Source organism: Mesoplodon densirostris, chromosome 5 (genome assembly GCF_025265405.1).
Source record: "Mesoplodon densirostris isolate mMesDen1 chromosome 5, mMesDen1 primary haplotype, whole genome shotgun sequence".
Lineage (NCBI taxonomy): Eukaryota > Metazoa > Chordata > Mammalia > Artiodactyla > Ziphiidae > Mesoplodon > Mesoplodon densirostris.
In genome coordinates, this window is record NC_082665.1 from 41,217,954 (window position 1) to 41,243,511 (window position 25,558).

Sequence of the window (25,558 nt, forward strand, 5' to 3'; positions counted from 1 at the left end):
TTTTTATTTTTTCCCCCAACTTACCTGAGTGGGATATGCGTCGATCTGAAGCAGTGGTTCACTATAATGGTTATTTTTTAAATGCAAGAGTTATGATTACAGACCTGTTACTTTATGTTACTACCTTGTGTTTTGAAGGCTGGAGGGTATGGAATATATTTTAGATGTTTTTCTTAATGATTAAAATTTTAAAGTTTGTTTTTCCATATTATTTAAGATTCAACCTTGAATATCTTGAAATCTTACTAACCCAGAGTACAGTGGATGTGCATTTTTAGACTTTATTATCTGTCCTTTACCATGTTTTGAAAGCTTTTGCCAAAGATCTTTCAGATTATAGAACTTGTTAGTAAAGTTTAAGATTTATATTCCATGCTCATGAGGGTGTGGTGAAATGGATATCTCATTTTCAAATGGTGGGAGCAGAAATCACCACAACCTTTCTGAACCATAATTCATCAAAGTATATTAGAAACTTTAAAAATAATTTGTACTTTTTGACTTAGAGCATTAATTTCTGAGGAAATATAAATTTGGATTAAAGTGATTCATCATAGCATTAATTGTAATTAATGAAAGGAATGAGTTGAAAATGGAAAAGCAACCAGAACATCTAAAACAGTTGAACATTTTTCGACCCTCATAAACTAAAATATTATTCAACCTTAAAAAATTATGTCCTCAATGACTATATAATGCTCTAGGAAAATAAAGTACAATGACAAAAAGATTAGGTGGAAAAATTTGTTTGTAGCAGGATTATACAGTTTGAATATAGGCTGGTCCATTCTCACCATATTTTAGAGGGAGAAAGCGCTGTAAAGAAAAATCAAATGGGGCTTCCCTGGTGGCACAGTGGTTGAGAGTCCGCCTGCCAGTGCAGGGGATGCAGGTTCGTGCCCTGGTTTGGGAAGATCCCACATGCCGTGGAACGGCTGGGCCCGTGAGCCATGGCCGCTGGGCCTGCGCGTCCGGAGCCTGTGCTTCGCAACGGGAGAGGCCACAACAGTGAGAGGCCCACATACCGCAAAAAAAAAAAAAAAAAAAAAAAAAAAAATCAAATGATCTATTTCACTAGAAACAGGATTTCTTGATGATAATCCGTAGGGGCCATTCGTGTACTTCAGGAAGTCTGTGAATGCTGAAATTATTTGCAAAAAAAAGTTGTATTTACATTTCCTTGGTGAGTGGGTCTAAGGTTTTTGTTTGTTTTTATCACATTCTCTTAAGAATTTCAAAACTTGCTAAACAAACACAGACCACAATCATCCAGGCACACCAACAGGTTATGAACCTTTGCTGTAAGCCATTGTGATACAAGCAGCACTGCCTACTTTTGCAAATAAAACTTTATTCGGGTTTGCCCTTTCACTTCTGTATTTTCTATGGCTGATTTCATGATATAGCAGGGTTAAGTAGTTGAGATGGAGAATGTATGGCCCATAAGCTGCTTTCTGGCCCTTTCAAAAAAAGTATGTCAGCTCATGTCCTACTTTCTTATTTATTCTTTTCAACAACCCTGTGAGATAGATACTATTTTTATCTTCATTTTAGATGAGATGCAGAGAGGTTAAACAGCTAACCCCAAGTCACACAGCTAGAAAAGAGAAATTACCAAGATGTTAATAGTGGTTATATATGGGCAGAAAATGATGGATGATTTTTTTTAAGTATCCAGATTCACTATAGTGAGTGTACATAACATAATCAAGAGGGGAGAAAGTTGTGAAAAAAGATTAGATAGAACTGAGTTATGAGAATCTTAAAGCTCATTCATCCTTTTTTATTATTTTGATTTGCTACATTTCATCCTGTGTTTGTAAAGAGCAGATATGCTATTTCTGCTTCTCTTTATGGGACTTAACTCTTATGCAGTCCTTTCTTAACTTGATTTTGTTGAAAAAAATAAATTATTCTGTTATTCTGTTGATAGTTTCTTAAAAACTCTCTATTAACTGAAGCCATTTTGTCCTTTAACTCTTTTTTTATTATTATTGTTAAAATTTTATTATTTTGAATTACTAGTTAGCCTTTTTTTAATTGAAGTATAGTTGGTTTACAGTGTTGTGCCAATCTCTGCTTACAGCAAAGTGACTTAGTTTTACCATATACACATTCTTTTTTTAATATTCTTTTTAAAATATTGTTTTGCATTATGGTTTATCCCAGGAGATTGAATATAGTTCTCTGTGCTATACAGTAGGACCTTGTTTGTCCATTCTAAATGTAATAGTTGGCATCTACCAACCCCAAATTCCCAGTCCATCCCTCTCCCTTCCCCCTTCCCCTTGGCAGCTACAAGTCTGATCTCTATGTCTGTGAGTCTGTTTCTGTTTTGTAAATAGTTTCATTTGTGCCATATTTTAGATTCCACATATATTGCCCTTTAACTCTTTTTTTAAATTAATTAATTAATTTATTTATTTTTGGTTGTGTTGGGTCTTCGTTGCTGTGTGTGGGCTTTCTCTAGTTGTGGCGAGTGGGGGCTACTCTTCGTTGTGGTGCATGGGCTTCTCATTGTGGTGGCTTCTCTTGTAGCGGAGCACCAGCTCTAGGCGTGCGGGCTTCAGTAGTTGTGGCACGTGGGCTCAGTAGTTGTGGCTCGCGGGCTCTAGAGCGCAGGCTCAGTAGTCGTGGTGCACTGGCTTAGTTGCTCTGCGGCATGTGGTATCTTCCCGGACCAGGGCTTGAATCCGTGTCCCTTACATTGGCCGGCGGATTCTTAACCACTGCATCACCAGGGAAGTCGCCCTTTAACGCTTGAGATTCTTTATCCTCTCTTTTATATTTTGAATTTAACTTCAACAGCTATTAAGTGCTCATAACTTAATAGGTGGCCATAAAATGCTGCATATGTGCCTGTCTGACAATATATACATAACTTACTTTTTCTTAATATCAATCAATTGAATTATCCTTAATTATCTTAGGCATAGATCTAGATACATAAAAGTGTTGTAGAAGATATTCCTGAAAGAAAACATTGGCTGTGTACTATGTGGAAAGCTTCATCCTAATGATTACAGGGGATTTAGGGAGGAAGAGGCCACAACCCCTTCCTTCAATGAACTGAATCATCTAGTAAGGGAGAAAAAGCATATCTGACTACTGTAACTGCAGTTATGACCTTGATCCAAGCTACAGTTGTCTTTCCCCTAGACAATTTTATCTCCCAACTTTTAGTTTTTCCTCAGTTTTTTCTCCACACAGCCAAAGTTATCCTTTTAAAGACATAAGAGTGAGGTCTCTTCTAAACCTTCCATGCTTTTCTATCTCAGGGTCAAAGCCAGAATTCTTACCATGGACTGCAGGGCTTTGTGATCCAGCCTCTGTCTAGCTCTTTGACTTGTCCCCTATTACTCTTTGTGTCCACTACTTACCTTCAGCTACCCTAGTGTTTTTGCCCCCTCTTTCGACTTGAATAACTATTCTCCTGCCACTTGGCCTTTGTTTTGTCTGCCAGAAACACTTCATTTGGATCAAATGAATTGTTTCCCATTATCAAGTTCACAAAGAGAAATTAAAAACTGGAGTCCCATAGAGGTTAAGATATGAAATTCTTGCCTTCCCGGAATATTGCTTAATCAGAGACAGAGTGTGCCTGTCTGGTTAGGGTTGGGGAGTTTTCAGGAGCTATAGCTTGGTTATATTCCTCTGACTAGGAGTGGTTTCTTTCACATCTCAAAAGGAAAATTATTTAACCTCCAATCTTACTTTTTAAAGAATCCGGAAGGTCAGTGGGCAAACACTTAATACTTTAACCAGCCAACACCCATTAAATTTAGAAACACTAGTTAATTCCTTGAATTTAGTACATAATACAGTTGACTCACATCACTTTCGCCAGTAGGATTTAGTGATATCACTAAAGATGGATATTAGAGGAAAGATGGGTGCACAAAAAACAGGGTAACAAGTCAGTTTTGGTTTCAACTTTACCAGGGTGCCAGTCAGTTATGGCAACTGCCTGTGTCTGTAACTTGTAAAGTTTTACTGGGAAAATTCATCAAGTGGTTGTGTCACTGTGTGCTTATGATATTTTTCTGAGAGGTGGAAGCACTTTACCTGAACGTTTCTACTTCCTTGAAAGCTGTGTCTGAATTTCTGTCTTGCAGAGTTTATAAATTTCCATGGATTATAGCCGCAGGCACCAGGTCATACTTGATGCCTCTTCCTTTAGATTTCCTTTATATTAAAAGCTTTTATGGGCTTCCCTGGTGGCGCAGTGGTTGAGAGTCCGCCTGCCAATGCAGGGGACACAGGTTCGTGCCCCAGTCCGGGAAGATCCCACATGCCGCGGAGCGGCTGGGCCCGTGAGCCATGGCTGCTGAGCCTGCGCGTCCGGAGCCTGTGCTCTGCAACGGGAGAGGCCACACAGTGAGAGGCCTGTGTACCGCAAAGGAAAAAAAAAAAAAAAAGCTTTTACTTTCCATTTTTTTCTGTGTTGTCCTGGTACTCCTGTGCTACAGTGAGTATAGATTCTGTTTAGTGGCACAATTTCTATACTGCCTCTTGTTAAGACTGTATCACTTACTTGTAGTGTGTAAAGCTCAAAGTATAATCTCTACAAGGCCCCACAAGGCTCCAGCCTTGCAATTTCCATAGCTCTAGTGTTCTGCCCTTGCCTCTGGACTTCTCCGTCCCCAACCTGTGCCAAGACATTTTTATCCCTGTGCTACCTTGGCTTTTGCCACTTCCCCTGAAATTCTTAGGCCTATTGAGCTAAAATCATAAAAGCACTCCTCTTGTGTCCCATATTTGTATTATTTGGATAATAACCATAAATGGGTACCTGAAATGAAGCTACTTTTAATGTTTCTGATGTCTGCACTCATAGGAGCCCAGTAAAGACAGTATCTCTTCAGCCACTAGCTTCTCTAGACCCTTTCTTTATTCTGCTTTTAACTGTTATAGGCCTTGCATAATTTGTTCTACCTCATTGGCAGTGTAAACATTCCTTTTTGTCACGTTCCTTTCAGCAATAATAGGATATGCCATTTCAGATAAACATAGTTGGTTTCTGTTTTTGTTTATATTTTAGCCTGTTGGTCCCTCTTGTCTTCCTTTCCCTTTCTCTTTGCTTTTGGGCTTAGGTTTTATTATTCTTCAATTATGTCTTGTAAGATCTGCCATAATGTCAGAGATGAAAGTCGAGGAATTCTGAGTTTATCAAAAAGCATTTGTTATCAAACAGATTTTTCCCACTCTCTTCTCCCAGGTTTAAGGAAGTCTTACCAGCTCAACATAAAACCTAGGTCTGACCTCTTATTTTGTTTTTCTTCAGTTTTGCTTTTCCTTGTCCACTCCCTGAGGCCTAACTTTGAGTTCCTGGGGCACTTTTCTTTGTGACACCATGCCATACCATACATTGCCCTCTGTCATAACTAGTAATTTGAAATGCACCTGAAATTCTTCAAGTATTTAAAGGTAATCTCTCAGCTTTTTTTAACCTTTCAAATCTGTACGTATTTTATGTTACTGAATAGCAGTCACAGTCTTCATGGTGTGGTTTTTTTCACTTTTATTATGTACTTTCTATTTCTTTAAAATACCATCTTACCTTACTTGAATTTCCAGTTCAGTTCACCGAGATTTCCATCCTACAGTTACCTCCTATCCCTCTGTTAGATACCTTTGGAATCAGTCACCCTTCCTTTCTGATGAGTAGCAACTAAAATACTTTTTTCCCCCATTCCATCTTTAGGAACACATAGTTCTGGTATATATATTTCCTTTGTCTTTTTTCATATCTGACTAGTCTAGCTTCTGAGATTGAACTTACTTTTAAGGAAGTAGCTCTCTTCTTACATCTTAACATGACCTCCTTTTATTTATTTATTTTAACTCTTCCACTGTTATTTTAAAGGAAAGTTTATCATCTTTTTAAAGCAAATTTAGTTCTTCTTGAGACTAAGCAAACCTGGTACCTGAAGTTAGTTTTTGAGGCATAGGCCTTTTAAAAGTTTCCCTTTTGGCTTTGACTTTGTAATAATTCCATTGAGCTTTTCTTCCTCCTCATCCTAGGAAAGTGATTTATGCCCTAAACAATAAAGAACCTTGACCCTTCTTTATCTCTGTACTTAATAAAATCCACTGGACATCTTCACTGAACTTAGATAAAATCTTGACATCTATAGCTTTGATTAAATTTGTGTACATATCAATCTCAGAAGTTACTAGAGATTATATTATGACAGTGACTCTAGAAGCCTTTGGACAAGTCACATGAATATAAGAGCTGTTCTCTGAGAACAAAATTAAGAGGGACAGAATTAAGTCAGCTGATCTAAGACTAATATTAACAATTTAAAGTCTAGACATTCACACACTAGTGTGCTAAGACCCATATGGAACTTAACCAGCTTTTCAGTTTAATCCTCTGGCTTGTAGTCTTTGTTGAGAAACCAGACAGAAGGAACAAAAAGGATTTCCACCTACTGATATCTAAAAAACCTATATGGCTAATGGACATTTAAAAAATTCAATAATATAATTATTGCCTCAGCCACACCTGCAATACCATCTGTGGCCAGGCCATGCTGATTTTTTTTTTAATTGAAGTATAGTTGATTTACAATATTGTGTTAATTTCAGATGTGCAGCATAATGATTCATTATTTTTGCAGATTATATTCCATTATAGGTCATTACAAGATAATGGGTATAATTCCTTGTGCTTTATGGTATATTCTGTTGCTTATCTCTTTTATATATAGCAGCTTGTATCTGTTAATCACACACCCCTAATTTGTCTCTCCCCCATTCCTGTTCCCCTTTGGTAACTATGAGTTTGTTTACTGTATCTGTGAGTCTGTTTCTGTTTTGCATGTACATTCATTTGTATTATTTTTTAGATTCCACATATATAGTATTTGTCTTTCACATATTTCAACAAGCATAATATTCTCTAGGTCCATCCATTGTTGCTGCAAATGGCAGTATTTTTTAATTTTTTTGTGGCTAATATTGCATTGTATATATATGCCACATCTTAATTCAGTTATCTGTTGATGGGCACTTGCGTTGCTTCCATGTCTTGGCTATTGTAAATAGTGCTGCTGTGTAAACATCAGGGCACATGTATCTTCGAATTAATGTTTTTGTGGACATTTTTCCATATATATACCCAGAAGTGGAATTGCTAGATCATATAGTATTTCTATTTTTACTTTTTAAGGAACCTCCATACTGTTTTCCACAGTGGCTACACCGATGTACATTCCCACTAATAGTGTAGAAGGATTCCCTTTTCTCCATATCCTCTCCAACATTTGTTATCTGTAGACTTTTTGATGATAGCCATTCTGACAGGTGTGAGGTGATACCTAATTGTGGTTTTGATTTGCATTTCTCTTATAATTAACGATGTTGAGCATCTATTCATGTGCCTGTTAGCCATCTGTATGTCTTCTTTGGGAAAATGTCTTTTCAGGTCTTCTGCTCATTTTTTGATTGGATTTTTTTTTTCTAATTGAGTTGTATGAGCTGTTTGTATATTTTGGATATTAACCCCTTGTTGGTCGCATCATTTGCATATATTTTCTCCCATTCCGTAGGTTTTTTCCTTTTGTCGATGGTTTCCTTTGCTGTGCAAAAGCTTTTAAGTTTAGGTCCCATTTGTTTATTTTTGCTTTTATTTCTTTTGCCTTAGTGGCCATGCTAAATTGAAGTCAGATGCAGATTTTTGCTTAGCCCATACTAGTTGAGACATTATCATGTGCACACACATCTGTGGATATCACCAGCGGCAGGCAAACAAAGATGTTTGTTCACCCAACATGTTCATTTGATATTCATATACATTTCCATATATTTTGGGGTTCCCTTGTCTGTGTGCCAGTTTTAATGTTTATACAGGGAGCATTTAGTATATTATTCTCTCTAGTGAGTTTGGAATCAAAGGAAAAATTGACAGGTACAAAAATTGATCTAAAGCCTTTAAAATGAGCCTACTACTTACCTTTGGACCTACTTAAGAGAAAAGTTGGGTCTTTAAGTTGATACTCAGGCAGCCACAGGGAGGACTCTGGCCAGCCTCATACCATATGGATGCAACATACTCAAGAAGGGAGATGAGAGTCTTCTGGGATTGATATGTTTCACTGGTTTTCCACCAATGCTCTTTTTCTGTTCCAGGGTGTTATTTCTGATCTCACATTGTATTTAGTTGTTATTTCTCCTTAGTCTGTTCCATTCTGTAACAGTTCTTCAGTTTTTCCTTTCATGACCTTAACGTGTTTGAAGAGTACTGATCAATTTTTTTGGTAGAATATCCTACAGTCTGGGTTTGTTTGATGATTTCTCATGATTGGAATGAGTTTATGCATTTTTGGCAAAAGTACCACAAAAATGCTTTTGTATTTCTTGGGGCTTCATATCAAGAGATTTATGATAATAATATGCTTTATTACTTATTGGTGATATTACCTTGTTAAGTTTATGTCTGTGGGGTTTCTCCACTCTAAAATTGCTATCTGTTTGTAGTTGATGGGGCTTCCCTGGTGGCGCAGTGGTTGAGAGTCTGCCTGCCGATGCAGGGGACACGGGTTCGTGCCCCGGTCTGGGAAGATCCCACATGCCGCGGAGCAACTGGGCCCGTGAGCCAAAATTACTGAGCCTGCACGTCTGGAGCCTGTGCTCCGCAACAAGAGAGGCCGCGATAGTGAGAGGCCCGCGCACCGCGATGAAGAGTGGCCCCCGCTCTCCACAACTAGAGAAAGCCCTCGCACAGAAACGAAGACCCAACACAGCCAAAAATAAATAAATAAATAAAGCAAACTGTCAACAAGTAAAAATAAACACTATTAAAAAAAAAAAAAACTGTGGAAATACAAGAGACTCATGGAAAATTATCTCCAACAGGAAGTGATTAGTATGAAAAGTCCTTGAGCTCTGAATGTTCTTGGCTTTTCTACTCTGCTCTAGTTTTACCAGCTTTTAAATCAGGAGTTGGCAAACTTTTTCTGTAAAGGGTCAGATATTAAATATTCTAGACTTTGTTAGTCATATGATTTCTGTCGCAACTACTCAACGTGTTGTAGCAGAAAAGCAGCCATAGATGATATGTAAATAGATGAACCTGGTTATGTTCCAATAAGACTATGGACATTGAAATTTGAATTTCATGTGATTTTCATACATCACAAAATGTTTTTTTCAACCATTTGAAAATGTAACATCCATTTCTTAGCTTGTAGATCATGCAAAAATGTGTAGCAGGCTGAATTTGGCCTATATTCCATAGTTTGCCAACCTGTTTTCTAAGATGAATTTCTAGAATATAATAGTTTTAATACAGCAGTATTGCATATGAGAGATCATAATTAACATTTTATAGCAATTGATAGTTCTAAAATGTTTTCTCATAAATTATTCCCAATTTAGCTTCAGAGTAAATCTGCAAGATAAGCATTATTATCTCCATTTTATGGTGAGGCAACTAATGCATAGAGAAGGAGGATGACATACCCAATTCATAAAACTAGTTAAGTGACAGAGCCAAGACTGATTATATTCTGTATTCTTTCTCCTCAGTATGGTACAGTTTAAACTTTCCTAATCAGAGTATCACACCACTATAATACTCATTTATTGCCAGAATGTTTACAGTTCAGTCTTGTAAATATTAATGGTAATAATAATGCATGCTCATTTCTAATTTTCTTTATTACTATAGTCTACTGTCTAGCTATTTTAATATTTGATAATTGGCATTTTGACAAAACCAGATATGGGATGTGAAGGCATTTGTTACAACATTTGGTAAAGATTTGGCAGTTGAACTTTGTGGTCATTTATATACTATATTTCTTTTCCACATTTTCAAATAATAGTTCATTTTATTTTCAGATGTATACCACGAAACTAAACAATGAATAACTTTTCCCCCTTCCTAAATCATGTGTTCATGCTGAACTAATGTTTTAATTTATCTGGTATAATTTAATTTATCCAAATTTAACATTTTCTCTAATAATGTACTTTTTGGATTGCTTCCCTATCAGGTGGTTGAAGATTATGCTGGAAGATGGCAGGTCCCTTTGCCACAGCTTCAGGTTCTTCAGACTGCACTTTGCTGTTTTACATCAGCCAGTGCATCATTCCCAGATGAATGTGAGCACGTACAATATGTTTTGAGTAGCCTTGCTTTGTAAGTACTCTTTACTTCTTATGAAAGTATTTTCTTGATATATTTGAGAACCGGTTTTTGATTATTTTCTCTGCAGAAGGAACCTTTCCTAAAGTCTTCCCTCAAAAAGATTTCTATTTCTTCATTTAAGTGTTTAGGTTTAATTTTGAACATTTAACCACAATTTTACTTTTAGCTTTAGAGTTAAGTGGAATTGTTATATAGATTCTTAGGTTTACTACTAGCACTTCCCTTTCCTTTTTAATTCCCCAGATTCCCTTGGCAAACTTTAATGGTAAATCCCAGCAGCAGTTGAGGCCATCATAGTTATCAGAGGGATCTTAAATCGGGCCAGAAAGAGGTTAGGAAACTTTGGTTTTTAAAAATACTTGTAAAGGACTTTGAGTTAAAGATCAGAAATTGAGCACTTGTATTTATCCTTTTTGCCCTCCTAGATCCTACTAAAATAGTAAAGAAGTAAAAGAGGGAAATACAGTGAAAAGAAAATAGAGAAGAGTCATCAGTGAATGAAAAGATTTCAACAATTTTCTTTGGGAAAGAAAACAGATAGAGGAGTGTCTTTGAAACATGTCAGAGCAAATCACAACTTAATTTTTTGTTGTTGTTTTCCTCACATTATAATCACATCACATTAGTGGGTTGTGAATTCATTTATCAATATTACAAAATACAATAGAAAATATCAGTGTGTCTCATGGGATAAGTATTACTTTGTAAAACTCTTGTTTTATATATTTATTTTTATGTATGTGTATACTTCATTATTTGTAAAACATTTTTTGAAACTGTGGGTAGCATATAAAACAAAATTATCCTCTGCCTTATAAGACAGGAGGAAGACCATCTGTCCTGCCTCCTTCCCCTTGGAATCCTAGGGAGGTATAGAGTTTGAACATTAAAGGTATGAAATAGAGAGTAGGGAATGAGATACTTTGGGAGAATACAGATAAAGGAGTTAATTGCAGTTTTTCCATTCAGGCCTTTCACCAGACCCTAGGGCCTGGGTAGGGTGGGGAAACAGCATTGATACTTTCTTTTTTTCTCTAATGAAATTAAATGACTTTAGAGCAGTGACCTTTGTATTCTGGCAGTTAAGGGTTCTTATTGAGACAGCTACCTAATCACTTAATTACCCTAAAGAAAAACTTGTCAGTCACCAAACTCTAGACATGCTCACAGGGCTCCCAATTAAACTGCTTGTGGCTTTATTCTTAGATATTAATGGATATTCAAGAATCATCAGACATTTGGGGAATGCCTTCAACGTGAAAAAAATACAATGAAAACAAACTAAAAAAAAATTCTGGAAGAAATACTGTTAATGTTGAAAACAAAAAAATTTAAAAGAGAAATATAAAATCTATAATTAGCATTTTTAGAGAGTTGAGAAGATTTGTAGGACATTAAAACATCAACATATCATGCTGTGTGAAAGGATAAAGAGATACCAAAAATGTGATGGTTAAAATTTAAAATTCTGTAGGAAAGTTGCAAGGTAAAGTTGAAAAAATAATCCAGAATGTAAAACAAAACCAAAATGAAGGAATGCTCAGAAAAAAACTGATACAGTGACTTCATGTAGGAGGTTCATTATTTAACTAGCTGAAGTTCCAGAAAAAGAATTTAGAGAATATATGTTGCAGGACATTTTCAAATAAATATATAATGAAAGAATTTCCCAGAAATAAAAGTCATAAACTTCCAGACTGAAAGAGCCTAAGAAGTGCTCAGCACAATGAATATAAAAAATACTCAGCTAAATACATCATTTTGCAATTTGAAAATAACAAGAATGAAAAAGCAGATTTGAACACCTTCTAGAGAGAAAAAACTAGGTCACCTACAAAGGAACAAACAGATTAATATTGGTTTTCAGACAACCAACAGCGGGTGGTAGAATATAATGAATCAATGTCTCTGAAGTTTTGAAGAGAAATTATTTTCAGTGTAGAATTTTATACTCATTCAAACTGTCAGTGAAGTGTGAGAGTAGAAGCAATATTTCCAGGCATCTAAGGACCTAGGAAATTGATTTGTCCACATTCTCTTTCTTGGGAAGTTATTAGAGAATGTACTCCAGAAAAATGGGGTATTATATAAAAAGACCAGATGACAGTGGATCTAGAAAACAGCTTTTACTTAAGATAGACGGAAGAGAAGTTTCAGGGTCACTGCTAAATAGTAGGTCTTACAGATATATCACCTCCAAGAGGGGAATATCCAGTAAAAATGGAGACTTGAAACTAACCTTGAGAATTTGGAACCATTTAAGGTAGTGATAAAAGTAGACAAGGCAGAGGAAATAAAAAAGCAATTAGAAAACATAATCTGAACAGGAAAGGACACAGAGTCATAGCAAACTACTTAGATATGCACTGAATGTTATTTATATATAGTTTTCTTCATGTAAGTGATGCTTATTGGCTTCAAACTTTTAAAGCACAAAAATAATTATAGTTACAGAACAGAGGAAAATTATTAACCTTTCAATGTAAGACTATTTGATGGAAATTGCAAGATGAAAGTGAAGGACAAGGGCACTAGTATCCCTCCTTAAAATTCTTATTTTACAAAATGGAGTGTCAGTACGTGAAACCATAAATAAAGGTGTAAGTAAAGTTACAAAGATAAGTAATAGAGGAAATAATAATGAATGACTGTTGGGAGGATGTACTTGTGTGAGGAGTTTAATTCTCTTCTATCACAGCAGGAAGTTAAGAGATAATATTTAAAATTGGTAAATCAAGAAATACTAGCAAAGCTTTTTATCACCAGCTATTAAAAATACTGAAAGTTGTTAATTCTGGGTCATTGGCAGTGAGAGAGTGTTGAAACCTTTCTATATACACTTAGCATTTTTAAATATTGAAGATGTGTAAATTTAATATATGTGAACTTTTATGGTTTTCTGATTTACATATATGCATATAAATTTTAAAGAGTGCATGTACACTGTGCTTCTTTAAAAGTTTATATATATTTAAAGTTGTAGAGGCTATGTGAAGTGATGGATATGTTAACCAGCTTAATTGTGGTGATCATTTCACTATGTATCAATTTGTATACCTTAAGTATATTCAGTTTCTATTTGTTAATTATACCCTAGTAGAGCTGAAAAAAAATTGTGGGAGGGGAAAAGAGTTTAGACTATAATGTTATTTAGACTTGTAAGAGCACAGCATTTTAAAAAATATATGTATTATTTTTTAAAAATAGATTTATTCTTGCGATGCCTAGATGAATATGGGAAGTATTAGGACTTCTTCAAATCCTACCCAGCCTAGTTTAAACAAAAAAAGAAGGGCTTGGAGGGATTTATTAGATGACTAAATCATGGAAAAGCAAGGACTAGAACTAGTTTCAGGATTTTCCGAATCTAGAGAATCATATGTCTAGAATTGTTCTCTTCCTTTCCATCATTCCTTTTTTGGCTTCATTCTCTCAGGGCTGTTGACAATTCTGGGATTAAGTTTACTTTATTAACCAAGGGAGAAGAAACCCTCTGCTCCCACTTCTATTCCCCCAAATATTTTGGGAACTCAGGCCTGTCTGAGGTTATGTACCCATTGCTTAAACTCTGTTGAGAAGAGTATGGTAAGATTTTTGGCTATCTGATAGCAAGCCCACCTCGTGGCTAGGGGGAAGGAGGATACTACATTGGCAGCCCTGTGAAGACCATAGAAATGTTGGAGGGATAAGCAGTTTCCTCAAGAAGTGAATGAGGTAGTGTGAAGGAGAGCTGGCTAAGTAGACAAAAATAATGGATGTCACTACAAAGAATATTTTTGTATGATATTTTGAAAGCTACCGAAGCAGTTTCAATTATTCTCTGCTGATTTCTGAGGAAAATAAATAAGTATTGAAAGAAATACATTATTTGTAAGCAAGAAGTATTGTTCTTGATTCAGCGCCCATTTGGATATTTCCCCCTTTTCATCTGTATAATCTTGTTCACTTTTGTGTTGTAATGTGAAAATGTTTTTAAGGGTTTCAAAAGTTTTTTTTTTTAATTAAGTCATTTGTTGACTTATGTTTCACTGCTTGCTAGCTTTTTTTTTTTTTTTAAAACTACTGCTCATGAAAAGAATAATGTATTAAGCAAAGGTAAATCTTATCTAAGATGGACAGCGCTGGGCGAAAGAAAGTAAATTAGTGGTTTGTTAAATAGTAATGTTTCCTATAAAGAAAACTGTCTGCATTATTTGAATTTACTTTAGTGGAAAAGATAATTGTACTTTTAATACCAGAAGAAAAATGGGGAAATGGCCATATGGTGGTGCCATTGAAAGAGTTAGTGAGTGTGGAATAGTGTTCTATTTTATTGAAATATTTAAGCTAGAAAATTCTTCTAACAATTATTCCATAATCATTCATTCATTCATTCTATAAATCTCTGTGCTTGGTTCTAGAGATAAAATAGAAAATAAGATTGGTGAGTCCTTGTTTTAAAGACCTTACAGAGCTAAAAGATATTACACAAGAGGCTCCACTAGTACGTATTGTTAAGTATGAAAGAATTATAGGGTACAGTGTGAGAGTCTAACAGGGGACCTTTCCCTGTCAGGGAAAACTTGCTCGGTGAACCAAAACTTGAGCTGAGCTCTGAAGGGATGATGGGAGTAAATTAGATGAAGGAGCAAAAGAGACTCCCAGGAATGGCAAACAATGTTCAAGGTGCCTGGACAGGATATCAGGTTATTAATGGATTTCATTATAACTCATATCTATTTGTAGAATTCTTGTTTATGATATATATAGTGTATTTTAAAAGTTTTATTCACTTAAAAATATATAGGTGAGCTAAAGAAGTAATGTTTATAACATTCTGTCTCATGCTAATATATATATGTATAATATATGCATATAAAATATATGTTATATGTTAAACATAAAACTACTATATTCTCTGGTAGTTTTGTCTGGTCTGTATATCTACCTTCATAAAAACCTATACCCACCTTGTAAATTAATACGTATGTGAAGATCTGCCTTCTGTAGACTGGGAGATTCTAAAAACTACACTTTTTCCAAGATGTTCTTTACAGAGAAGGAAACCGGATTCTGTTTTTATTCATACCTGAGTGTTTTTTTAAAGTTTATGGAAATGAATAGTTATGTAGAGAATTATCTTAAATTGACTAATTATAATTTTACCTGGGTTGACTCTCCTTGTAAGCTGTATTTTCTAAAGAAATGAAGATTTTGCTGTGTATGTATGTATGTGTTGGCACTAAAAAGGACCTCAAATTAATTCCTTTTTTATAGATAAGAAAACTGAGGCCTGAGAAGTTAGGGAGTTTTTGCAAATCTGAGTTAGTTAAGTTCTGACTGTTTATTTTTCCTGTTGTTTTCTTGTTTTAGATTGGTTAAATACTGATTTCTAAGTTTTCCAGGTAGAGCAAAGCCAAACACCCTGAAACTAAGCGGACCTTCAGGCAGAGAACATAGACTTTATAAGTTTTACATAAAAGCAAGCTTTAATGCTGCCTTTCTAGCCTCTTTTAGCCAGGCGGAAAGTAAAAGTTCATAGATTTCAGCAGTCCAGGCAGGGTTCAGTAATGGAAGTAGTAATTTGCCTGGCAGCCATTAGGTCCACAAGGACCCACATAGTCCACTGGAGGAGGGAACTAGTTCAGCTAGTAGCATTTAGTATATGCAGTGGCAAACACTAAAAGTATATATGTCAAGTTGCATAGGGAGAGAAGACCAAAGGGCCTTCTTTTTCATGGAACTAAGTGGGTATACTCAGCCTCTTGTTTAGAGTGACTAGACAATCATGGGCCACACATATTACATGAGAGATCAGTGACCCTTTCTGATTATGTTGCTGAATTGTACCATATTTCATAGAATTTGTGCCTAATTTCAGTCTCTACTATATTAAACCATGTTTTATTTGATTATATTTATAACTTAAGTCCAGGCTTTAACTAACTTAGGATACAGCCTAGAAATCAGAGGAAGAAGGACTAATTCTAAAGTGCTGTTTTTTTTCAGTGGTGCCAGGCCCCATTAAAGATGTTAGTCTTGTAGGCCCCAATCAGTACATATATCCTTTCTCTACAACATGTAACAACTCTTATTACTTCCTGACTGTTCAATTATTTTTTTTTGAATTTTATTTTATTTATTTTTTTATACAGCAGGTTCTTATTAGTCATCCATTTTATACACATCAGTGTATACATGTCAATCCCAATCTCCCAATTCATCACAGCACCACCACCACCAGCCCCGCCGCTTTCCCTGCTTGGTGTCCATACGTTTGTTCTCTATAACTGTGTCTTAATTTCTGCCCTGCAAACCGATTCACCTGTACCATTTTTCTAGGTTCCCCATATATCCGTTAATATACGATATTTGTTTTTCTCTTTCTAACTTACTTCATTCTGTATGACAGTCTCTAGATTCATCCGCATCTCTACAAATGACCCAATTTCGTTCATTCTTATGGCTGAGTAATATTCCATTGTATATATGTACCACATCTTCTTTATCTGTTCGTCTGTCAGCGGGCATTTAGGTTGCTTCCATGATCTGGCTGTTGTAAACAGTGCTGCAGTGAACATTGGGGTGCATGTATCTTTTTGAATTATGGTTTTCTCTGGGTATATGTCCAGTAGTGGGATTGCTGGCTTATAGGGTAATTCAATTTTTAGTTTTTTAAGGAACCTCCATACTGTTCTCCATAGTGGCTGTATCAATTTACATTCCCACCAACACTGCAAGAGGGTTCCCTTTTGTCTACATCCTCTCCAGCATTTGTTGTTTATTTTCTGATGATGCTCATTCTGACTGGTGTCAGGTGACACCTCATTGTAGTTTTGATTTGCATTACTCTAATAATTAGTGATGTTGAGCAGCTTTTCATGTGCTTCTTGGCCATCTGTATGTCTTCTTTGGAGAAATATCTATTTAGGTCTTCTGCCCATTTTTTGATTGGGTTGTTTGTTTTTTTAATATTGAGCTGCATGAGCTGTTTATCTGTTTTGGAGATTAATCCTTTGTCCATTGATTCGTTTGCAAATATTTTCTCCCATTCTGAGGGATGTCTTTTCATCTTGCTTGTAGTTTCCTTTGCTTTACAAAGGCTTTTAAGTTTCATTAGGTCCTTTTGTTTTTATTTCCATTACTCTAGGAGGTGGACCAAAAAAGATCTTGCTGGGATTTATGTCAAAGAGTGTTCTGCCTATGTTTTCCTCTAAGACGTTTATAGTGCCTGGTCTTACATTTAGGTCTCTAATCCATTTTGAGTTAATTTTTGTGTATGGTGTTAGGGAGTGTTCTAATTTCATTCTTTTACATGTAGGTGTCTAGTTTTCCCAGCACCACTTATTGAAGAGACTGTCTTTTCTCCAGTATATCCTTGCCTCCTTTGTCATAGATTAGTTGACCATAGGTGCGTGGGTTTATCTCTGGTTTTTCTATCCTGTTCCATTGTGCTGTATCTCTGTTTTTGTGCCAGTACCATATTGTCTTGATTACTGTAGCTTTGTAGTATAGTCAGAAGTCAGGGAGTCTGATTCCTCCAGCTCCGTTTTTTTCCCTCAAGACTGCTTTGGCTATTCGGGGTCTTTTGTGTCTCCACACAAATTTTAAGATTTTTTTGTTCTAGTTCTGTAAAAAATGCCATTAGCAATTTGATAGGGATTGCATGGAATCTGTAGATTGCTTTGGGCAGTATAGTCATTTTCACAATGTTGATTCTTCCAATCCAAGAACATGGTATTTCTCTCCATCTGTTTGTATCATCTTTAATTTCTTTCATCAGTGTCTTATAGTTTTCTGCATACAGGTCTTTTGTCTCCCTAGGTAGGTTTATTCCTAGGTATTTTATTCTTTTTGTTGCAGTGGTAAATGGGAGTGTTTCCTTAATTTCTCTTTAAGATTTTTCATCATTAGTGTATAGGAAGGCAAGAGATTTCTGTGCATTAATTTTGTATCCTGAAACTTTACCAAATTCATTGATCAGCTCTAGTAGTTTTCTGGTGGCATCTTTAGGATTCTCTATGTATGGTATCATATCATCTGCAAACAGTGACAGTTTTACTTCTTCTTTTCCAATTTGTATTCCTCTTATTTCTTTTTCTTCTCTGATTGCCATGGGTAGGACTTCCAAAACTATGTTGAATAATAGTGGTGAGAGTGGGCAGCCTTGTCTTGTTCCTGATCTTAGAGGAAATGCTTTCAGTTTTTCACCTTTGAGAATGACGTTTGCTGTGGGTTTGTTGTATATGGCCTTTATTATATTGAGGTAGGTTCCCTCTATGCCCACTTTCTGGAGAGTTTTTATCATAAATGGGTGCTGAATTTTTTCAAAAGCTTTTTCTGCATCTATTGAGATGATCATATGGTTTTTCTTCTTCAATTTGTTAATATGGTGTATCACATTGATTGATTTGTGTATATTGAAGAATTCTTGCATCCCTGGGATAAGTCCCATTTGATCGTGGTGTATGAACTTTTTAATGTGTTGTTGGATTCTGTTTGCTAGTATTTTGTTGAGGATTTTTGCATCTATATTCATCAGTGATATTGGTCTGTAATTTTCTTTATTTGTAGTATCTTTGTCTGGTTTGGGTATCAGGGTGATGGTGGTCTCATAGAATGAGTTTGGGAGTGTTCCTTCCTCTGCAGTTTTTTGGAAGAGTTTGAGAAGGGTGTTAGCTCTTCTCTAAATGTTTGATAGAATTCACCTGTGAAGCCATCTGGTCCTGGACTTTTGTTTGTTGGAAGATTTTTAATCACAGTTTCAATTCACTACTTGTGATTGGTCTGTTCATATTTTCTATTTCTTCCTGGTTCTGTCTTGGAAGGTTATACCTTTCTAAGAATTTCTCCATTTCTTCCAAGTTGTCCATTTTATTGGCATAGAGTTGCTTGTGGTAGTCTCTTAATGATGCTTTGTATTTCTGCGGTGTCTGTTGTAATTTCTCCTTTTTCATTTCTAATTCTATTGATTTGAGTCTTCTCCCTTTTTTTCTTGATGAGTCTGGCAAATGGTTTATCAAATTTTTTTATCTTCTCAGAGAACCAGCTTTTAGTTTTATTGATCTTTGCTATTGTTTTCTTTGTTTCTATTTCATTTATTTCTGCTCTGATCTTTATTATTTCTTTCCTTCTACTAACTTCTGGTTTTGTTTGTTCTTCTGTCTCTAGTTCCTTTAGGTGTAAGGTTAGACTCTTCAATTATTTTGACCAACACTGATTATTCAAAACCGTCTCCAATTTTGTATCCATCATCTTTTTTAATCATTTGTGGCAGGCGAACCTTGTTTATTTTATAGAGAAATCAAGACTGTCTAGCCTATTTCTTTGTTTTCTCTCTCTAGGGAAGAGATGTCTTCCTTTTTGAGGCCATTGGGGGTCTTAATTAAATTCCCTTACTAACTTCTCTCAACACTTTTTTTTCATTACTGTTTCATTAGAATATTTTGTTTTCAGGATTTGTTGTATTTAAAGTCAAGTTAGACAAACCTATGTGCATTTATTTATATTGGCCATGTTTAGATGCTCAACTTTTCATTTGGTGCTAGTTGTGGACTGGCATCTTTTTTCCTTGTAATTTTGGTTTTTATTACTCCTTTTGTTAATTTTCGAGTGAAGTAGTTGAGACTATAGTCATTTTAATGACAAAGAGATACAGGGATTGTTAAGTGGTATATTTGTATTGGCAGAAGTGAAAAGTAATTGGATGATGACATACTCTCTTCTCACCCATACTATGTATCAAAATCTAGAAGATGTATGTGTGTAGTTTTAAAAATGGTATTTATTTTTTTCTGATCTAACTAAAGGAAGGAAAGCTTGATAATTGCCTTGATCAGTGTGGATACACTAAAACTAGAGTGAAAAAGCAGTAGGCTAAAAGGTGTTATTATTTCTGCTGCTATCAGGAAGATCAGTGATATTCTTTAGAAGAACATGTATATAGTCATTATGAAGGATGTAAATACATGTTTGAATTTTTCTGATATTTGAATGTCTTAATTTTATGCTCAGTAAGATCCCTGAAAAACTACAGATCTGAACATTTTAACTTTTCCTTCCTTCCCCCGCTAGCTTTGGTTCATAGAGCTAGACTACAGCATTATACTGTCAGCTTTCACTGTGGACTGAAGTAAGAAGGAAAAGAAAACAAAAACAAAACATGTACGAAATATATCTGTAGTTGTTGAAAATTTGACAAAATTTTGCTCATTGTTCCTTATTCAGAAATCTTAAAAGAAATTCCCCCAGATACACCTAAATACATAAAGCAAATATTAAGACACCTAATGGGAGAAATAGACAAGCAATATAATAATAGTAAGGAACTTTAGTACCCTACTTTTCGTCAATGTATAGATTATCCAGACAAAATCAGTTAGGAACCATTGGCTTTGAACGACGCTTTAAACCAGTTGTACTTAACAGACATACAGAATATTCCATTCAAAAGCAACAGAATACACACTCTTCTCAAATGCATAGGATAGATCATGTTAGTCCATAAAACAAGTCTTAGTACATTTAGAAAACTGAAATCATATCAAGCATCTTTTCTGACCAAGGTGGTGTGGAAATAGAAATCAATTACAAGAAGAAAACTGAAAAATTCACATATATGTGGAGATTAAACAACATTCTTACTGACAATCAGTGGGTCAAAGAACAAGTCAAAGAAAAAACTTAAAATACCTTAAGAAAAATGAAAATGGAAATACAACATATCAAAGCTTATGGGATACAGCAAAAGCAGTTCTTTTTTTTTTAAGTGTCTGGTTTTTTTTTATTTTTAACATCTTTATTGGAGTATAATTGCTTTACAATGGTGAGTTAGTTTCTGCTGTATAACATAATGAATCAGCTATGCATTTACATATATCCCCATATCTCATCCCTCTTGTGTCTCCCTCCCACCCGCCCTATCCCACCCCTCTAGGTGGTCACAAAGCACTGAGCTGCTCTCCCTGTGCTATGCAGCTGCTTCCCACTAGCTATATCTGTTTTACATTTGGTAGTATATACAAGTCCATGCCACTCTGTCACTTTGTCCCACCTTATGCTTCCCCCTCCCCTTGTCCTCAAGTCTATTCTCTGTCTGCATCTTTATTTCTGTCCTGCCCCTAGGTTCTTCAAAACCAATTTTTTTTTTTTAGATTCCATATATATGTGTTAGCATACAGTATTGTTTTCCTCTTTCTGACTTACTTCACTCGTATGACAGACTCTAGGTCCATCCACCTCACTATAAATAACTCAATTTCGTTACTTTTTGTGGCTGAGTAATATTTCATTGTGTATATTTGCCACATCTTCTTTATCCATTCATCTGTCACTGGGCACATAGGTTGCTTCCATGTCCTGGCTATTGTAAATAGAGCTGCAGTGAACATTGTGGTACATGACTCTTTTTGAATTATGGTTTTCTCAGGGTATATGCCCAGTAGGGGGATTCCTGAGTCGTATGGTAGTTCTATTTTTAGTATTTTAAGGAACCTCCACACTGTTCTCCGTAGTGGCTATATCAATTTACATTACCACCAACAGAGCAAGAGGGTTCCCTTTTCTCCACACCGGCTCCGGCATTTATTGTTTGTAGATTTTTTGATGATGACCATTTTGACCAGTGTGAGGTGATACCTCATTGTAGTTTTGATTTGCGTGTCTCTAATGATTAGTGATGTTGAGGATGCTTTCATGTGTTTGTTGGCAATCTGTGTATCTTCTTTGGAGAAATGTCTATTTAGGTCTTCTGCCCATTTTTGGATTGGGTTGTTTGTTTTTTTGATATTGAGTTTCATGGGCTGCTTGTAAATTTTGGAGACTAATCCTTGGTCAGTTTCTTCATTTGCAAATATTTGCTCCCATTCAGAGGGTTGTCTTTTCAAATTGCTTATGGTTTCCTTTGCTGTGCAAAAGCTTTTAAGTTTCATTAGGTCCCATTTGTTTATTTTTGTTTTTATTTCCATTTCTCTAGGAGGTGGGTCAAAAAGGATCTTGCTGTGATTTATGTCATAGAGTGTTCTGCCTGTTTTCCTCTAAGAGTTTTCTAGTGTCTGGCCTTACATTTAGGCCTTCAATCCATTTTGAGTTTATTTTTGTGTATGGTGTTAGTGAGTGTTCTAATTTCATTCTTTTACATGGAGCTGTCCAGTTTTCCCAGCACCATTTACTGAAGAGGCTGTCCTTTCTCCATTGTATATTCTTGCCTCCTTTATCAAAAATAAGGTGACCATATGTGTGTGGGTTTATCTCTGAGCTTTCTATCCTGTTCCATTGATCTATATTTCTGTTTTTTTGCCAGTACCATACTGCCTTGATTACTGTAGCTTTGTAGTATAGTCTGAAGTCTGGGAGTCTGATTCCTCCAGCTTCGTTTTTCTTTCTCAAGATTGCTTTGGCTATTCGGGGTCTTTTGTGTTTCCATACAAATCATGAATTTTTTGTTCTAGTTCTGTGAAAAATGCCATTGGTAGCTTGATTGGGATTAAATTGAATCTGTAGATTGCTTTGGGTAGTATAGTCATTTTCACAATGTTGATTCTTCCAAGAACATAGTATATCTCTCCATTTGTTTGTATCATCTTTAATTTCTTTCATCAGTGTCCTATAGTTTTCTGCATAAAGGTCTTTTGTCTCCTTAGGTAGGTTTATTCCTAGGTATTTTATTCTTTATGTTGCAGTGGTAAATGGGAGTGTTCCCTTAATTTCTCTTTCAGATTTTTCATCATTAGTGTGTAGGAATGCAAGAGTTTTCTGTGCATTAATTTTGTATCCTGCTGCTTTACCAAATTTATTGATTAGCTCTAGTAGTTTTCTGGTAGCCTCTTTAGGATTCTCTATGTATGGTATCATGTCATCTGCAAACAGTGACAGCTTTACTTCTTCTTTTCTGATTTGGATTCCTTTTATTTCTTTTTGTCTCTGATTGCTGTGGCTAAAACTTCCAAAACTATGTTGAATAATAGTGGTGAGAGTGGGCAGCCTTGTCTTGTTCCTGATCTTAGTGGAAATGGTTTCAGTTTTTCACCATTGAGAATGATGTTGGCTGTGGGTTTGTCATTATGGCCTTTATTATGTTGAGGAAAGTTCCCTCTATGCCTACTTTCTGGAGGGTTTTTTTTCATAAATCGGTGTTGAATTTTTTTGAAAGCTTTTTCTGCATCTATTGAGATGATCATATGGTTTTTCTTCTTCAGTTTGTTAATATGGTATATCACATTGATTGATTTGCGTATATTGAAGAATCCTTGCATTCCTGGGATAAACCGCACTTGATTGTCATGTATGAATCTTTTAATGTGCTGTTGGATTCTGTTTGCTAGTATTTTGTTGAGGGTTTTTTCATCTATGTTCATCACTGATACTGGCCTGTAGTTTTCTTTTTTTGTGACATCTTTGTCTGGTTTTTTTATCAGTGTGATGGTGACCTCATAGAATGAGTTTAGGAGTTTTCCTCCTTCTGCTACATTTTGGAAGAGTTTGAGAAAGATAGATGTTAGCTCTTCTCTAAATGTTACATAGAATTTGCCTGTGAAGCCATCTAGTCCTGGGCTTTCGTTTGTTGGAAGATTTTTAGTCACAGTCTCAATTTCAGTGCTTGTGATTGGTCTGTTTATATTTTCTATTTCTTCCTGTTTTAGTCTCAGAAGGTTGTGCTTTTCTAAAAATTTGTCCATTTCTTCCAGGTTGTCCATTTTATTGGCATATAGTTGCCTGTACTAATCTTTCATGATCCTTTGTATTTCTGCAGTGTCAGTTGTTACTTCTCCTTTTTCATTTCTATTTCTATTGATTTGAGTCTCCCTTTTTTTCTTGATGAGTCTGGCTAATGGTTTATCAATTTTGTTTATCTTCTCACAGAACCAGCTTTTAGTTTTATTGATCCTTGCTATTGTTTCCTTTATTTCTTTTTCATTTATTTCTGATCTGGTCTTTATGATTTCTTTCCTTCTGCTAACTTTGGGTTTTTTTTTATTTTTTCTCTAATTGCTCTAGGTGTAAGGTTAGGTTGTTTATTTGAGATGTTTCTTGTTTCTTGAGGTAGGATTATATTGCTATCAACTTCCCTCTTAGAACTGCTCTTGCTGCATCCCATAAGTTTTGGGTCGGTGTGTTTTCATTGTCATTTGTTTCTAGGTATTTTTTGATTTCCCCTTAGATTTCTTCAGTGATCTCTTGGTTATTAAGTAGTGTATTGTTTAGTCTCCCTGTGTTTGTATTTTTTACAGATTTTTCCTGTAATTGATATCTAGTCTCATAGCGCTGTGGTCTGAAAAGATACTTGATACGATTTCCGTTTTTGAAATTTACCAAGGCTTGATTTGTGACCCAAGATATGATCTATCCTGGAGAATGTTCCAAGAGCACTTGAGAGGGAAGTGTATTCTGTTGTTTTTGGATGGAATATCCTATGAATATCAATTAAGTCCATCTTGTTTAATGTTTCATTTAAAGCTTGGGTTTCCTTATTTATTTTCATTTTGGATGATCTGTCCATTGGTGAAAGTGGGGTGTTAAAGTCCCCTACTCTGATTGTGTTATTGTCGATTTCCCCTTTTATGGCTCTTAGCATTTGCCTTATGTATTGAGGTGCTTCTGTTTGGGCGCATAAATATGTACAAATGTTATGTCTTGTTCTGGGATTGATCCCTTGATCATTATGTAGTGTCCGTCTTTGCCTCTTGTAATAGTTTTTAATTTAAAGTCTATTTTGCCTGATATGAGTATTGCTACTCCAGCTTTCTTTTGATTTCCATTAGCATGGAATATCTTTTTCTATCCTTTCACTTTCAGTCTGTATGTGTCCCTAGGTCTGATGTGGGTCTCTTGTTGACAGCATATATATGGGTCTTTTTTTGGTATCCATTTAGCCAGTCTGTGTCTTTTGGTTGGCACATTTAATCCATTTACATTTAAGGTAATTATCAATATGTGTGTTCCTATTACCATTTTCTTAATTGTTTTGGGTTTGTTATTGTAGGTCTTTTCTTTCTCTTGTGTTTCCTCCGTAGCGAAGTTCCTTTCGCATTTGCTGTAAAGCTTTTTTGGTGGTGCTGAATACTCTCAGCTTTTGCTTGTCTGAAAAGTTTTTAATTTCGCTGTCAAATCTGAATGAGATCCTTGCTGGGTAGAGTAATCTTGGTTGTAGGGTTTTCCCTTTCATCACTTTAAATATGTCCTGCCACTCCCTTCTTGCTTGTAGAGTTTCTGCTGAAAGATCAGCTGTTAACCTTGGGGATTCCCCTGTGTGTTATTTGTTGTTTTTCCCTTGCTGCTTTTAATATTTTTTCTTTGTATTTAATTTTTGATAGTTTGATTAATATGTGTCTTGGCATGTTTCTCCTTGGATTTATCCTGTATGGGACCCCCTGTACTTCCTGGATTCGATTAACTATTTCCTTTCCCATATTAGGGAAATTT

The 25,558-nt window shown here is 35.6% G+C and overlaps 1 protein-coding gene across 3 annotated transcripts in view; it reads left to right on the forward strand.

The window, feature by feature from the left end:
• Positions 1-25,558, forward strand: part of ZNF654 (zinc finger protein 654) — an 88,082-nt gene that overhangs the window by 9,354 nt on the left and 53,170 nt on the right. For all 3 annotated transcript variants that reach the window (XM_060098631.1, XM_060098632.1, XM_060098630.1), the window contains exon 2: positions 10,005-10,150. In XM_060098631.1, coding sequence (XP_059954614.1) covers positions 10,005-10,150 — 146 coding nt within the window. The remainder of the gene's footprint in view (positions 1-10,004; positions 10,151-25,558) is intronic.